A 17078-nucleotide genomic window follows, 5' to 3' on the forward strand; every position below is an offset into this window, starting at 1 on the left:
CCAATCTGAGGATGGACCCCCTGATGTCCCCCCTAAACCAGCCTTATCAAGCCTTTTATGTAAAGATGCCACACTTGCATTCAACATATGCCACATGTCCATCCAATCTGGAGTCGGCACAACCGACGGGGACACACCACTCATTTGCTCCACCTCCTCCTACACTGACGAAGCCGCTGAAACGGACCCGGAGGCGGAGAAATGCGTTTGTGGGCATACCAGGAGTTGTGAGTCAGGAGAGTACTCTCCATTACCTGCTAGTCATTTGTGTGGCTCATAAACCCTCATTACCGGCTGGTGAACTGCTTTCTCCCAACCCCAGTGCACAGGGGAAGGAGAGTATATATACTTTTTAATCAGGCTGGCAATTATAACAGCCATCAAGGATAAAGTTGCAAGTGAGTGCTTCTGCTAAATGCACTCTAGTCCTTGTGGAAACGGATCACAGCATAATGATTCACCTGATTATATGTGCCTCACCTAATCAATTAAACTAATCGTGTGAGAAGTGGATGGTTAGAGGTTGTGGCGAAATAGAGAGCATTTGCTTATTATATTTCTTTCTGGACTGAATCTAACACTTCTGACTAACCGTGACTTATATCTCCCACAAAAAGGAAAAAGTGGTTGGAGGTTTTGGTTCCGTATGAAAATTAGTAACATTCTTGCACGTTGCCTCTAAACTAACAAATATATGCATAAGGGACTTGCTGGGTACAAATTAACCCATTGTGCAGCTGGAACTGGAAACATACTAACCCATTCTTCAGTCTTTTTATGGAATGCATGCATGCCTAACCTACTAAATTATTGATTACTCTATTGTGAAATCGATCTGAATTTTCTTCAATATATAAGAAAATATATCCAGTGTAAGCAATAATAGATTCATTAATTAAGGGTGATATAGAAATATTTTATTGTGTGATCTAGGAATCCTGTATTAATTGTTCTATAAGTTTTATACTGGCCGGTATATGCTTGTATTTATAGCATTGTGTTTTTATATATATCAGTAAAGTACATATTTTTACCAAAGTGAACAGCGCTTTCTCATTTTTTGCTTGCTGTATTCTGTTGTGGAGGGGTTAGGATCATCCCTCAGAGTGTAGCTGCTTTTCACTTTGGGTGTGACAGCGCCAGGTGCAAATTTGTATTTTAGTCCTCCTTGGAGAAGCCTTCCGCCTCAGACATGTCGACACACATGTACCGACACCCCACACACACAGGGATTAACCTATAAGGGGACAAAAATTTCCTCATGCAGCTTCTGTGGAGAAAACGGCGCTGGTTAGTGCTGAGGATCAAGCCCCGCCCACCCGACGGCGGGCTTCGGTCCCAGTGATTTTTCAATAAAATGGCGGGAGATTATAGATTTACTGCCTCCGCAGTGTAATCCAACTGTATTTGTGCCAAAATGTGAGGTTTATTGCTGTCCAGGGCGCCCCCCCTGCGCCCTGCACCCTTTAGTGCTGCTCTGTGTGTGTGTGACTGGGAGCAATGGCGCGCAGCTTACCGCTGCGCTCCTTACCTCATGAAGATCTGATGTCTTTTGCCTTCTCTATCCGGCTTCTATCTTCAGCATCTGTGAGGAGGACAGCGGCGCGGCTCCGGGACGAACCCCAGGTGAGACCCGTGTTCCGACTCCCTCTGGAGCTAATGGTGTCCAGTAGCCTTAGAAGCAGTGCCCAACTTGACAAGCCAGCTCTGCTTCTCTCTCCTCGGTCCCACGATGCAGGGAGCCTGTTGCCAACAGGACTCACTGAAAATAAAAAACCTAACAAAATTCTTTTTCCACAGAAAACTCTGGAGAGCTCTCTGCAGTGCACCCATTCTCCTCTGGGCACAAGATCTAACTGAGGTCTGGAGGAGGGGCATAGAGGGAGGAGCCAGTGCACACCCATAGTCAAAGTTCTTTTTAGGTGCCCTATCTCCTGCGGAGCCCGTCTATACCCCATGGTCCTTACGGAGTCCCCAGCATCTTCTAGGACGTAAGAGAAAGTTGCATATGCTCAAACCACTTGGTGAAGCAGCTAGACCAGCCTGAAGCAGGAATGCTGAGCGAAGGTCTCCACTGCAGCTTCTGGTCAGTCAAAACGAATCTCACACAAAGTGATTTGTGGGAACACAAAAGTCACAGTGGGCCAGGTCTGGACTGTAGGGTGGATTACCAAGCATCTGGACGCGTTCATGAGCCAGAAAACATGTGGGCAGGTGCATTGTTGTGGTGACGAAGGGCACCGCAAGTGCAAGTTCTTGGAAGGCGCCTGGAAAAGGTTTCCAACACTTGCTGCAGGCATTAGTTGGTGTACCAATCCCAAGTGACTGTGCGCTGCTGCACAAGTGGTAATGTAGCCAAAAATCAGCCACCATCTGCTTGGCCAGACTGCACTCACGTCAGAACTTCTGTAGTGGCACACCTCAGACTTGGATCCACTGGGCTGACTGTTTGGACTTTAGGTCGAAATAGTAGATCAAGGATTCATCGCCACTGAGCATCTCCCAGGTAAGAGTTTGAGTGACCCCTATCAAACCTGGCCAGCATGTTGCGGTACAAAGTCATACAATCCTCCTTCTGCCCAGGCCAAGCTTTCCATGGAATTTCAAGCATATGCCCATCTCCTTCTCTCACTGGGCCATTTCAACTATGGGCCACAGAAGCAAAGTTGTCCTTGGTGATGGTGGACACAGGCTGGCCGCAATGCTCCTCATTCATTTTCCTGGGACCATCTCTGCCACAGAACTCCTTTCGAGTCAGGCGATTGTGTTTGTGTTTTTGCTAAATTATCCTAACAATAAAATATATCCACTTGCCACCACCAAAGGTTCGGGGGCTCCTCCCACATCTTTTAGTTACTCTTAAGGTGTGTACACACAGTGAGATTCTATCTTGAATTTTGACTCTGAACTCCCCAGAGCCTGAACCACTGATTTTCACTATGTGAGAGTTTAACTAAGTGCCAATTTTGACTATACTTTGTACCAGATAGTGCACTATATAGTCAAGATGGACTTGCCGCAGTGTATCTTTCCTTGTGATACAGACCCCGCGGGAATGCACATCGGTATCACAAGCTGCCTAACACCTTGAGATTTGCACTAACTTTCCTTACGATTTTGAATAGATCTTAAAAATAGCAAAATAAATCTCACTCAGTATACACTTTAAAAATCAGTAGCATGCACCTCTCAAGGCCATAGGTCAGTGGTTCCCAAACTTTTTTGAATCACGGCTCCCTAGAATATCAGAATTTTTTTCACGGCACCCCTAGGACAAATATTTCTTATTGAGAAATTTAGAAAGAAATATTACATTAAGTAGATCACGTTTATATGTCATCCTTAGGGTCAGTTGTGTGGTGAGGGACAAGATTTGCTTCTGTTTGGCCACATATTTTATGATTGGCAGCCACCAGCACTGGTTTTGCCTATTATATTGACCATGAATAATTTGAATTGGTCCTGGACCACCAACCCAGGGCACCCCTGCAAGTGTCCCGAGGCACCCCAGGGAGCCACGGCACACAGTTTGGGAACCTCTGCCATAGGTTGAGAACACAGAATATCAGAAAGAAGTTTTAATTTCATAACTCCAGTAACAAAAAGACAAATTATAAGAGGTATGGGGCACCCTAAACGTGTGGTTGTTCCCAAAGAGTGCCCACTGGATTTAGTCATATTTATCGGAGCAGCCAATTCTCATTACACACCTACCCATGCGGATTTTAACCCTTCCAAAACCAGAATTGTTTGTACTTGGGTATTTTGTGCTTCCTGGTTAAATGAGTAGGGGTTATTTAATTATCTACTTTAGTCTGCTGGAAGCCTTAAGCTGGATACACACTTGTTCGATACCCGGCTGATAAGGTAGGACACTACCGATCAATTGGGCTGTGTGTGAATCCAGCTGTGACCTCCTGTGATGGGGGTTGCAGCTGCTCTATGGGGATCAGGAGGTTGCATGTACAGCACATAAGATGTGACCTCCCGGTCCAGACCGTTGTAAGCAGTTTATCAGTGTTACATACACACCTATACAATCAATGGCAGTTCATCCGATATCGGGAGAATGGGCCGGCGATTGTTTAGGTGTGTACCCAGCTTAAAGGGTCTGTAATGTTATGGCTTTGGTCTGGAAATAGATTAGACACTTCTTAGAGCGTCTTCAGCCTGTAGGCATGACCCCCTGCAGTTTATAGTAAACAGACCTGTTCACAAACAGATGCATGCCTGGTGGTTGCATCTGGCCAGTTAATTACAGACTGGCCATTTGTCAGATAGTATGACACAGACATTCTTCCTACACAGAATATACCCGAGAAGATGGTACACAAATTGGCATTTTCGTAACTGTTCGTACATAAAACCTCAGAATATACCTTGATGCAACTTAAAGATCACCACATTATTGGTATCAGGATGGATCATGACAGTCTCAAGCAACAAAATTCTGCAAAGCACTCAAACAGTACTTCCTCCCCAAAAGCAGCTCGCAGTATGTCAAAACTCTACTGCATACCACTCTTAGTCATAGAAGATCATGGCTCTCCTGTGGTCTGTTAAGCTCCATAACGAGTTTGTGAAGTAAACAGGCTGACTTCAGTGTGCAGTGCTGCTTACATATAATTCTGTGCCTTGACATTTCACAAGAACTTTGGTCAGAGATTACGGTTGACCAGTCAGATTGTGTTCTCTGCCTAAATACTGCATATCCAGAAATTCATTGCACTCCTTGTATGATAATTTGATTCAACCCAAATAAGAGACTTCTTCTGCATGTTACAAGCAGGATATATATCTGAAGGCCATGATAGCCTCCAAATATTCTTTGTAATCCTACAGTACATATTAGGGCTCAATAAGCAGCAAAACAAGACTGTCACTTAGCGGTTTGAACACAGGACACAGTAGTGGAAATTTATTTTTTGTGTCATCAATACAAAAATGAACAGCTACTGAACAACTCTAGAAAATTGTCCTAAGTGCATTACACTACGTAAAAATTAAGTACTGCACATCCACAAACGTAACCGACAAAACGGTGCAGAAATCCGTAACAGTTGGAATAATGTCTGGGGTTAAAGCCCAACAAATACAAACTAAAACTACATGTGGAGATATCAGTCTTCCAAAGTGGCACACAAAACTCTGGAGGTACAGTGCTAATGGCTACACTTAAGTATCCTACCCGGAGGTCAATCTAAGCCAGTACACTGCATTATTCTTCAGTCAAACCATAATCATTACATGATCTCTACTGGCTCAGATATTAATCCTGAGTCTCAGCAGGGGTTTTAGTATTGTTCTCCATAGGAAGGATGTGATGAAGAACTTTGTGGTCCCAGCCAACAGTGGTGAAGTGTGAATGATCAAGGGGAGACCAAGCCACGCTTGTTATAAAATCCTGATGAGAATGATCCTTGAAACTGTAAAGGAGAGAGAAAAAAAAAAAGTTCTGAAGTTGTGTGGATGCTGATACAATCGTTAAGATAATGTAGAAGGTTTTTATAAGTTTACGTAAAACATTCTTGTATAAGAGATATTTTTTTTAAATAAACGAAAAATAAAAAATCAAAATAAAAAAATAAAAATTGGACTGCACCAAAATTGCAGGAGCAGAACATGCCCATATTTCTGGTCTCCTTTATTTAGGTGCATTGGTGTAAATCACAAAAGTTTTGATTGCATTGGTACTGATGTTTCCTCATACAACTAGCCTCAATATGCCATGCGTTGAGAGATGCCTGGCGGGAGTGAGCCAACAGGCCTCATGCAACTGCTTGCTGGCTCAAAAAATCCATCTTATGCCGGGTACACACCTATAGATTTATCTGCAGATCAATTGATCTGCAGATATATCTATGGACGGATCAGATAGTGTGCTGTCCCATACACACCGCCCGATCATTCGGGGACAGACGTCATGAACTAGGTGGGCATTTACACACGCCCGCCCAGTTCAACTGTCAGTCACCGCCGGCTCCTGCAGCTTGTGTACGGGTGATCAGCTGACCGCCCGTACACACAACCCGAAGTGGCAATATATCTAACGATATTTTGGCTGTCGGCTGTGCAACAGGGCCGACCCTATATGTCTGAACAACGGAGTTCACAGGCATTATCCCTGGTACACATTGGGTCGAAGGACCCGCGATATATCGGCCGTTCAAGAGAACAGGCGATATATCGGCCAGTGTGTACGCACCTTTAGTCACAATGGGATGTAGCTAGAACGCGTGTGAAGACTGTTCTGATTAATTTAATATGCAACACTTGTATATTGTGCGTTTAACAGAGTCTGTATATGCAGTACAATAGAACTTGGAGTAAAAAAAAAAAACACAAAAAACAAAACCCCACTTTGAATGCAGATTCAGAGACTCAGGTCGCACACTGTTATACAAGTGTCGCATATCAAACTAGTCAGTTTTCTGGTGCGTCCTACTCGCATTGTGAAAAGAAATGTGAAAAAGAATAATGACACTAGCATTCTCACAATACTTGGCACACTAAAATAAATAAATAAATAAAAACAAAAAAACAACAACAACACAGTTCTGCGCCAGTAGCACAGTAGTTAAAATAAGAATTTACTTACCGATAATTCTATTTCTCGTAGTCCGTAGTGGATGCTGGGGACTCCGTCAGGACCATGGGGAATAGCGGCTCCGCAGGAGACAGGGCACAAAAATAAAGCTTTAGGATCAGGTGGTGTGTACTGGCTCCTCCCCCTATGACCCTCCTCCAAGCCTCAGTTAGGATACTGTGCCCGGACGAGCGTACACAATAAGGAAGGATATTGAACCCCGGGTAAGACTCATACCAGCCACACCAATCACACCGTATAACTTGTGATCTGAACCCAGTTAACAGTATGACAAACGCAGGAGCCTCTGAACAGACAGCTCACAACAAATAACAACCCGATTTTTTTGTAACAATAACTATGTACAAGTATTGCAGACAATCCGCACTTGGGATGGGCGCCCAGCATCCACTACGGACTACGAGAAATAGAATTATCGGTAAGTAAATTCTTATTTTCTCTAACGTCCTAAGTGGATGCTGGGGACTCCGTTAGGACCATGGGGATTATACCAAAGCTCCCAAACGGGCGGGAGAGTGCGGATGACTCTGCAGCACCGAATGAGAGAACTCAAGGTCCTCCTCAGCCAGGGTATCAAATTTGTAGAATTTTGCAAACGTATTTGTCCCTGACCAAGTAGCAGCTCGGCAGAGTTGTAATGCCGAGACTCCCCGGGCAGCCGCCCAGGATGAGCCCACTTTCCTTGTGGAATGGGCCTTGACAGATTTAGGTTGTGGCAAGCCTGCCACAGAATGTGCAAGTTGAATTGTGCTACAAATCCAACGAGCAATCGTCTGCTTAGAAGCAGGAGCACCCATCTTGTTGGGTGCATACAATATAAGCAGTGAGTCAGACTTTCTGACTCCCGCCGTTCTTGAAATATATATTTTCAATGCCCGGACCACGTCCAACAACTTGGAATCCTCCAACTCGTTAGTAGCCGCAGGCACCACAATAGGCTGGTTCAGGTGAAACGCTGACACCACCTTAGGCAGAAAATGAGGACGCGTCCGCAGTTCTGCCCTGTCCGTATGGAAAATCAGATATGGGCTCTTATATGATAAAGCCGCCAATTCTGATACTCTCCTGGCTGAAGCTAGGGCCAGTAGCATGGTTACTTTCCATGTGAGATACTTCAGCTCCACCGATTTGAGCGGCTCAAACCAATGGGATTTTAGAAAATCCAAGACTACATTAAGATCCCACGGTGCCACTGGGGGCACAACCGGGGGCTGTATATGTAGTACTCCTTTTACAAAAGTCTGGACTTCAGGAACTGAAGCCAATTCTTTCTGGAAGAAAATCGACAGGGCCGAAATTTGAACCTTAATGGACCCCAATTTGAGGCCCATAGACAATCCTGTTTGCAGGAAATGTAGGAATCGACCCAGTTGAAATTCCTCCGTGGGGCCTTCCTGGCCTCACACCACGCAACATATTTCCTCCAAATGCGGTGATAATGTTGTGCAGTCACCTCCTTCCTGGCCTTTACCAGTGTAGGAATGACCTCTTCCGGAATGCCTTTTTCCTTTAGAATTCGGCGTTCAACCGCCATGCCGTCAAACGCAGCCGCGGTAAGTCTTGGAATAGACACGGTCCCTGCTGAAGCAGGTCCCGTCTTAGAGGTAGAGGCCACGGATCCTCCGTGAGCATCTCTTGAAGTTCCGGGTACCAAGTTCTTCTTGGCCAATCCGGAGCCACTAGTATCGTTCTTACTCCCTTTTGCCGTATAATTCTCAGTACTTTTGGTATGAGAGGCAGAGGAGGGAACACATACACTGACTGGAACACCCACGGTGTTACCAGAGCGTCCACAGCTATTGCCTGAGGATCTCTTGACCTGGCGCAATACCGGTCCAGTTTTTTGTTGAGGCGGGACGCCATCATATCCACCATTGGTTTTTCCCAACGGTTCACAATCATGTGGAAGACTTCTGGATGAAGTCCCCACTCTCCCGGGTGTAAATCGTGTCTGCTGAGGAAGTCTGCTTCCCAGTTGTCCACTCCCGGAATGAATACTGCTGACAGTGCTATCACATGATCTTCCGCCCAGCGAAGAATCCTTGCAGCTTCTGCCATTGCTGTCCTGCTTCTTGTGCCGCCCTGTCTGTTTACGTGGGCGACTGCCGTGATGTTGTCCGACTGGATCAACACCGGCTGACCCTGAAGCAGGGGTTTTGCCAGACTTAGAGCATTGTAAATCGCTCTTAGCTCCAGTATATTTATGTGAAGAGACATCTCCAGGCTTGACCATACTCCCTGGAAGTTTTTTCCTTGTGTGACCGCTCCCCAGCCTCTCAGACTGGCATCCGTGGTCACCAGGACCCAGTCCTGTATGCCGAAATCTGCGGCCCTCTAACAGATGAGCACTCTGCAACCACCACAGAAGAGACACCCTTGTCCGTGGCGATAAAGTTATCCGCTGATGCATCTGCAGATGCGATCCGGACCATTTGTCCAGCAGATCCCACTGAAAAGTTCGTGCGTGGAATCTGCCGAATGGAATCGCTTCGTAAGAAGCCACCATCTTTCCCAGGACTCTTGTGCATTGATGCACAGACACTGTCCCTGGTTTTAGGAGGTTCCTGACAAGTTCGGATAACTCCCTGGCTTTCTCCTCCGGAAGAAACACCTTTTTCTGAACCGTGTCCAGAATCATTCCCAGGAATAGCAGACGTGTCGTCGGGGTCAACAGATTTTGGAAAATTCAGAATCCACCCGTGTTGTTGCAGCACTAGTTGGGTTAGTGCTACTCCATCTTCCAGCTGTTCTCTGGATCTTGCCCTTATCAGGAGATCGTCCAAGTAAGGGATAATTAATACGCCTCTTCTTCGTAGAAGGATCATCATTTCGGCCATTACCTTGGTAAAGACCCGAGGTGCCGTGGACAATCCAAACGGCAGCGTCTGAAACTGATAATGACAGTTTTGCACCACGAACCTGAGGTACCCTTGATGTGAAGGGCAAATTGGGACATGCAGGTAAGCGTCCTTTATGTCCAGGGACACCATAAAGTCCCCTTCTTCCAGATTCGCTATCACTGCTCTGAGTGACTCCATCTTGAACTTGAATTTTTGTATGTACAGGTTCAAAGATTTGAGATTTAGAATAGGTCTTACCGAGCCGTCCGGCTTCGGTACCACAAATAGCGTGGAGTAATACCCCTTTCCCTGTTGTAGGAGGGGTACCTTGACTATCACCTGCTGAGCAAACAGCTTGTGAATGGCTTCCAATACCGTCGCCCTGTCTGAGGGAGACGTTGGCAAAGCAGACTTTAGGAACCGGCGAGGGGGAGACTTCTCGAATTCCAACCTGTAACCCTGAGATACTACCTGCAGAATCCAGGGGTCCACCTGTGAGCAAGCCCACTGTGCGCTGAAATTCTTGAGTCGACCCCCCACCGTTCCTGAGTCCGCTTGTAAGGCCCCAGCGTCATGCTGAGGGCTTTGCAGAACCCTGGGAGGGCTTCTGTTCCTGGGCAGGGGCTGCTTGCTGCCCTCTCTTACCCCTTCCTCTGCCCCGAGGCAGATATGACTGTCCTTTTGTCCGCTTGTTCTTATAGGAACGAAAGGACTGCGGCTGAAAAGACGGTGTCTTTTTCTGTTGGGAGGGGGTCTGAGGTAAAAAAGTGGATTTTCCGGCAGTTGCCGTAGCCACCAGATCCGATAGACCGACGCCAAATAATTCCTCCCCTTTATACGGCAATACTTCCATATGTCGTTTGGAATCCGCATCACCTGACCACTGTCGCGTCCATAAGCTCCTTCTGGCAGATATGGACATCGCATTTACTCTCGATGCCAGAGTGCAAATATCTCTCTGCGCATCTCGCATATAAAGGAAAGCATCCTTTAATTGCTCTATAGTCAATAAAATACTGTCCCTATCCAGGGTATCAATATTTTCAGTCAGGGAATCCAACCAGACGACCCCAGCACTGCACATCCAGGCTGAGGCGATGGCTGGTCGCAGTATAACACCAGTATGTGTGTATATACTTTTTAAGGTAGTTTCCAGCCTCCTATCTGCTGGATCCTTGAGGGCGGCCGTATCAGGAGACGGTAACGCCACTTGTTTTGATAAGCGTGTGAGCGCCTTATCCACCCTAGGGGGTGTTTCCCAGCGCGCCCTAACCTCTGGCGGGAAAGGGTATAATGCTAATAACTTTTTTGAAATTAGCATTTTTCTATCTGGGTTAACCCACGCTTCATCACATACATCATTTAATTCCTCTGATTCAGGAAAAACTACAGGTAGTTTTTTCACCCCCCACATAATACCCCTTTTTGTGGTACTTGTAGTATCAGAGATATGCAAAGCCTCCTTCATTGCCGTGATCATATAACGTGTGGCCCTACTTGAAAATACGTTTGTTTCATCACCGTCGACACTAGATTCAGTGTCTGTGTCTGAGTCTGTGTCGACCGACTGAGGTAAAGGGCGCTTTACAGCCCCTGACGGTGTCTGAGACGCCTGGGCAGGTACTAACTGGTTTGCCAGCCGTCTCATGTCGTCAACTGATTTTTGTAATGTGCTGACATTATCACGTAATTCCATAAACAAAGCCATCCATTCCGGTGTCGACTCCCTGGGGGGTGACATCACCATTATCGGCAATTGCTCTGCCTCCACGCCAACATCGTCCTCATACATGTCGACACACACGTACCGACACACAGCAGACACACAGGGAATGCTCTTATCGAAGACAGGACCCCACTAGCCCTTTGGGGAGACAGAGGGAGAGTTTGCCAGCACACACCCAAGCGCTATAATATATATGGGAACAACCCTATATAAGTGTTGATCCTTATAGCCGCTTAAATATATAAAAATATCGCCAAAATATGCCCCCCTTCTCTGTTTTACCCTGTTTCTGTAGTGCAGTGCAGGGGAGAGTCCTGGGAGCCTTCCTCACAGCGGAGCTGAGCAGGAAAATGGCGCTGTGTGCTGAGGAGAATAAGCCCCGCCCCCTATTCCGGCGGGCTTTTCTCCCGGAGTTTTAGACATTTGGCATGGGTTAAATACATACATATAGCCTCAATGGCTATATGTGATGTATTCTTTTGCCATAAAAGGTATTATATATTGCTGCCCAGGGCGCCCCCAGCAGCGCCCTGCACCCTCCGTGACCGTCTGGTGTGAAGTGTGTGACAACAATGGCGCACAGCTGCAGTGCTGTGCGCTACCTTCATGAAGACTGAAGAGCCTTCTGCCGCCTGTTTCCGGACCTTCAATCTTCAGCATCTGTAAGGGGGGTCGGCGGCGCGGCTCCGGGACGAACCCCAGGGTGAGACCTGTGTTCCGACTCCCTCTGGAACTAATGGTGTCCAGTAGCCTAAGAATCCAATCCATCCTGCACGCAGGTGAGTTGAAATTCTCTCCCCTAAGTCCCTCGATGCAGTGAGCCTGTTGCCAGCAGGACTCACTGAAAATAAAAAACCTAAAAAACTTTTTCTAAGCAGCTCTTTAGGAGAGCCACCTAGATTGCACCCTGCTCGGACGGGCACAAAAACCTAACTGAGGCTTGGAGGAGGGTCATAGGGGGAGGAGCCAGTACACACCACCTGATCCTAAAGCTTTATTTTTGTGCCCTGTCTCCTGCGGAGCCGCTATTCCCCATGGTCCTGACGGAGTCCCCAGCATCCACTTAGGACGTTAGAGAAAAAGGAGATTCAATTACTAGCAAGAATTAATCTGAACCCCATACTAATACGGGATACGGCCGCTAGGTCGACACCGCTTAGGCCGACCACTGAAGGTCAACATGAGTTTTTTTTTTGTGTATTTTTTCATACTCAACGATCTACGTGGACTACGATTGGAACGGTAACTTGTGCCAAGCGAAGCGAGGCACCTTGCCCAAAGCATGGAGAGCGAAGCGAGGCATACGGTGCACTACTTAGGTTTCCCCGTAACTTTACGAAGAAAACAACGCCAAAAACAATTTAAAAAAACCATGTCGACCTTTTGACCTAGTACATGTCGGTCTATTGTCCCTGTCAATCTAATGCATGTTGACCTTCAATGGTCGACCTAATGACTGTTGATTTAAGTTGTGTCTATCCAACGACCCACACCCACTAATACAGCGCATGTTTATCCAGACAGTTAAATCTGCCTTGTTTTTGCTTGCATCCCACAGAGGTGTAAGCAAAACTACAAGTGGAGCTTTTCCTCTGTGTGAGTATTTGCAGTGCATGCACTGCACTCTCTAAAGTCTTAACTTGCATTTAATTTCCCTCCAACCTGAAACGTTGCTTGGACTGTATAGAAGAACATTTTGAAGTTCAGCAGGATGTCTCCCACAAAAATAAAACCTCTACACCACTATGAGATAACAGACTGCAATAAGATGCACTTGATAGTCAGCATGTGGGGTAAGTGGGGAGCAAATATGCTAGTACTGCTCTACAAAATACGGTCAAAGGGCAATAAAGAGTTTGTTTTGTTTAGATGGCAGAAGTCTACTTACACAATATGTGCACAAAAAAAAACATGACACGCTTTTAATTTTATTTTCTTCTTTTAAATTGGTCTGTTAAGAAATTGTTCTTATATGAAAAACTTAATTGCTTAGTAGCAATGCCTCACCCTATAACTTAAGACCTGCTAAAATCTTGGTATTTTGGAGAAGTATGTTTGCATTTGTGTAGCTGTCCCATGCATCATGGAGAATCGCCCAGTTGTGTGTGTCATACACAAAAACACATACTTACATTTCTGAAGAGTCAGAGTTGAGGACCACAACGGAGCAATCTTCACTGACTGATGCCAGGAATGGTGAGCTGTAAATACATTTGAAGGATTGTAAGATTCAAAAGGAAAATGGGCGCTACCAAATCATGCAGATAGTCATGTGTGTGTCTTACCTGTGACTGGAGTATGCAAGTCCAGTGACAGACCTGGAATGTAAGGCCAAGGCCTGTGCTTTATCTGGGCTGTTCAGATTTACAATATAAACATTGCCCATCTCATCACCTGTTAAACACAAAAGGACTTTGAACTTACTTGGTAGGACATACATTTTTTTTTTTTTTTAAATCAGCTACAAAAAAAAAAAAAAAAAAAAAAATAAAGAAAAAAAAATAAGAATTTACTTACCGATAATTCTATTTCTCATAGTCCGTAGTGGATGCTGGGGACTCCGTCAGGACCATGGGGGAATAGCGGCTCCGCAGGAGACAGGGCACAAAAGCAAGCTTTTAGGATCACATGGTGTGTACTGGCTCCTCCCCCTATGACCCTCCTCCAAGCCTCAGTTAGGTACTGTGCCCGGACGAGCGTACACAATAAGGAAGGATCTTGAATCCCGGGTAAGACTCATACCAGCCACACCAATCACACCGTACAACTTGTGATCTGAACCCAGTTAACAGTATGATAACAAAGAAGTAGCCTCTAAAAAAAAAGATGGCTCACAACAATAACCCGATTTTTGTAACAATAACTATGTACAAGTATTGCAGACAATCCGCACTTGGGATGGGCGCCCAGCATCCACTACGGACTATGAGAAATAGAATTATCGGTAAGTAAATTCTTATTTTCTCTAACGTCCTAGTGGATGCTGGGGACTCCGTCAGGACCATGGGGATTATACCAAAGCTCCCAAACGGGCGGGAGAGTGCGGATGACTCTGCAGCACCGAATGAGAGAACTCCAAGTCCTCTTTAGCCAGAGTATCAAATTTGTAAAATTTTACAAACGTGTTCTCCCCTGACCACGTAGCTGCTCGGCAAAGTTGTAATACCGAGACCCCTCGGGCAGCCGCCCAAGATGAGCCCACCTTCCTTGTGGAGTGGGCTTTAACAGTTTTAGGCTGTGGCAGGCCTGCCACAGAATGTGCAAGTTGGATTGTGCTACAGATCCAACGAGCAATCGTCTGCTTAGACGTAGGAGCACCCATCTTGTTGGGTGCATACAAGATAAACAACGAGTCAGATTTTCTGACTCCAGCTGTCCTTGAAATATATATTTTCAATGCTCTGACAACGTCCAGTAACTTGGAGTCCTCCAAGTCGCTAGTAGCCGCAGGCACCACAATAGGCTGGTTCAAGTGAAAAGCCGAAACCACCTTAGGGAGAAAATGAGGACGTGTCCGCAGTTCTGCCCTGTCCGAATGGAAAATCAGATATGGGCTTTTGTACGATAAAGCCGCCAACTCTGAAACTCTCCTGGCTGAAGCCAGGGCCAGTAGCATGGTTACTTTCCATGTAAGATACTTCAAATCTACCGATTTGAGAGGCTCAAACCAATGAGATTTGAGAAAATCCAAAACTACGTTTAGATCCCACGGTGCCACTGGAGGCACAATTGGGGGCTGTATATGTAGTACACCCTTGACAAAAGTTTGTACTTCAGGCACTGAAGCCAATTCTTTCTGGAAGAAGATTGATAAGGCCGAAATTTGAACTTTAATAGACCCCAATTTTAGGCCCATAGACAATCCTGCCTGCAGGAAATGTAGGAATCGACCCAATTGAAATTCTTCCGTTGGGGCCTTCTTGGCTTCACACCACGCAACATATTTTCTCCAAATGCGGTGATAATGTTGTGCGGTCACTTCCTTCCTAGCTTTAATCAAGGTAGGAATAACTTCCTCTGGAATGCCCTTTTCTTTTAGAATCCGGCGTTCAACCGCCATGCCGTCAAACGCAGTCGCGGTAAGTCTTGGAACATACAAGGTCCCTGCTGAAGCAGATCCCTTCTTAGAGGTAGAGGCCACGGATCTTTCGTGAGCATCTCTTGAAGTTCCGGGTACCAAGTTCTTCTTGGCCAATCCGGAGCCACTAGTATTGTTCTTACTCCCCTTTTTCCGTATAATTCTCAGTACCTTTGGTATGAGAGGCAGAGGAGGGAACACATACACTGACTGGTACACCCACGGTGTTACCAGAGCGTCCACAGCTATTGCCTGAGGGTCTCTTGACCTGGCGCAATATCTGTCCAGTTTTTTGTTGAGGCGAGACGCCATCATGTCCACCTTTGGTTTTTCCCAATGGTTCACAATCATGTGGAAAACTTCCGGATGAAGTCCCCACTCTCCCGGGTGAAGGTCGTGTCTGCTGAGGAAGTCTGCTTCCCAGTTGTCCACTCCCGGGATGAACACTGCTGACAGTGCTATCACATGATTTTCCGCCCAGCGAAGAATCCTTGCAGCTTCTGTCATTGCTCTTCTGCTTCTCGTGCCGCCTTGTCTGTTTACGTGGGCGACTGCCGTGATGTTGTCCGACTGGATCAACACCGGCTGACCCTGAAGCAGCGGTTTCGCCAGGCTTAGAGCATTGTAGATCGCTCTTAGCTCCAGTATATTTATATGAAGAGACGTCTCCAGGTTTGACCATACACCCTGGAAGTTTCTTCCCTGTGTGACTGCTCCCCAGCCTCGTAGGCTGGCATCCGTAGTCACCAGGACCCAGTCCTGTATGCCGAACCTGCGGCCCTCTAACAGATGGGCACTCTGCAACCACCACAGGAGAGACAACCTTGTTCTTGGTGACAGTGTTATCCGCTGATGCATGTGCAGATGCGATCCGGACCATTTGTCCAGCAGATCCCACTGAAATATTCGTGCGTGGAATCTGCCGAATGGAATTGCTTCGTAAGAAGCCACCATCTTTCCCAGGACTCTTGTGCATTGATGTACTGACACATTTCCTGGTTTTAGGAGGTTCCTGACAAGTTCGGATAACTCCCTTGCTTTCTCCTCCGGGAGAAACACCTTTTTCTGAACAGTGTCCAGAATCATTCCCAGGAACAGCAGACGAGTTGTCGGTGTCAATTGAGATTTTGGAAGATTCAGAATCCACCCGTGTTGTTGAAGCACTACTTGGGTTAGTGCTACCCCGACTTCCAGCTGTTCTCTGGACCTTGCCCTTATCAGGAGATCGTCCAAGTAAGGGATAATTAATACGCCTTTTCTTCGTAGAAGAACCATCATTTCGGTCATTACCTTGGTAAAGACCCGAGGTGCCGTGGACAAACCAAACGGCAGCGTTTGAAACTGATAATGACAGTCTTGTATCACAAACCTGAGATACCCTTGGTGTGAGGGGTAAATTGGAACATGCAGATAAGCATCTTTTATGTCCAGGGACACCATGAAGTCCCCTTCTTCCAGATTCGCTATCACTGCTCTTAGTGACTCCATCTTGAACTTGAATTTCTGTATGTACAGGTTCAAGGATTTCAGATTTAGAATAGGTCTTACCGAACCGTCCGGCTTCGGTACCACAAATAGTGTGGAATAATACCCCTTTCCCTGTTGTAGGAGGGGTACCTTGATTATCACCTGCTGAGAATACAGCTTGTGAATGGCTTCCAATACCGTCGCCCTTTCTAAGGGAGACGTTGGTAAAGCAGACTTTAGGAACCGGCGAGGGGGAGACCTTTCGAATTCCAACATGTAACCCTGAGATACTATCTGCAGGATCCACGGGTCCACCTGTGAGCGAGCCCACTGATTGCTGAAAATCTTTAGTCGACCCCC

General features: G+C 46.3%; 1 protein-coding gene across 1 annotated transcript in view; it reads right to left on the reverse strand.

Moving 5' to 3' along the window:
* Positions 1-4883: 4883 nt before the first annotated feature.
* Positions 4884-17078, reverse strand: part of WDR77 (WD repeat domain 77) — a 70595-nt gene continuing 58400 nt past the window's right edge. Inside the window, exons 8-10 of the mRNA XM_063955355.1 lie at positions 13459-13567; positions 13306-13374; positions 4884-5426 (exon numbers count right to left, since the gene is read on the reverse strand). Of these exons, the coding sequence (XP_063811425.1) occupies positions 5270-5426; positions 13306-13374; positions 13459-13567 (335 nt within the window). The 3' untranslated portion in view covers positions 4884-5269. The remainder of the gene's footprint in view (positions 5427-13305; positions 13375-13458; positions 13568-17078) is intronic.

The sequence above is a fragment of the Pseudophryne corroboree genome, chromosome 2 (assembly GCF_028390025.1).
Source record: "Pseudophryne corroboree isolate aPseCor3 chromosome 2, aPseCor3.hap2, whole genome shotgun sequence".
Lineage (NCBI taxonomy): Eukaryota > Metazoa > Chordata > Amphibia > Anura > Myobatrachidae > Pseudophryne > Pseudophryne corroboree.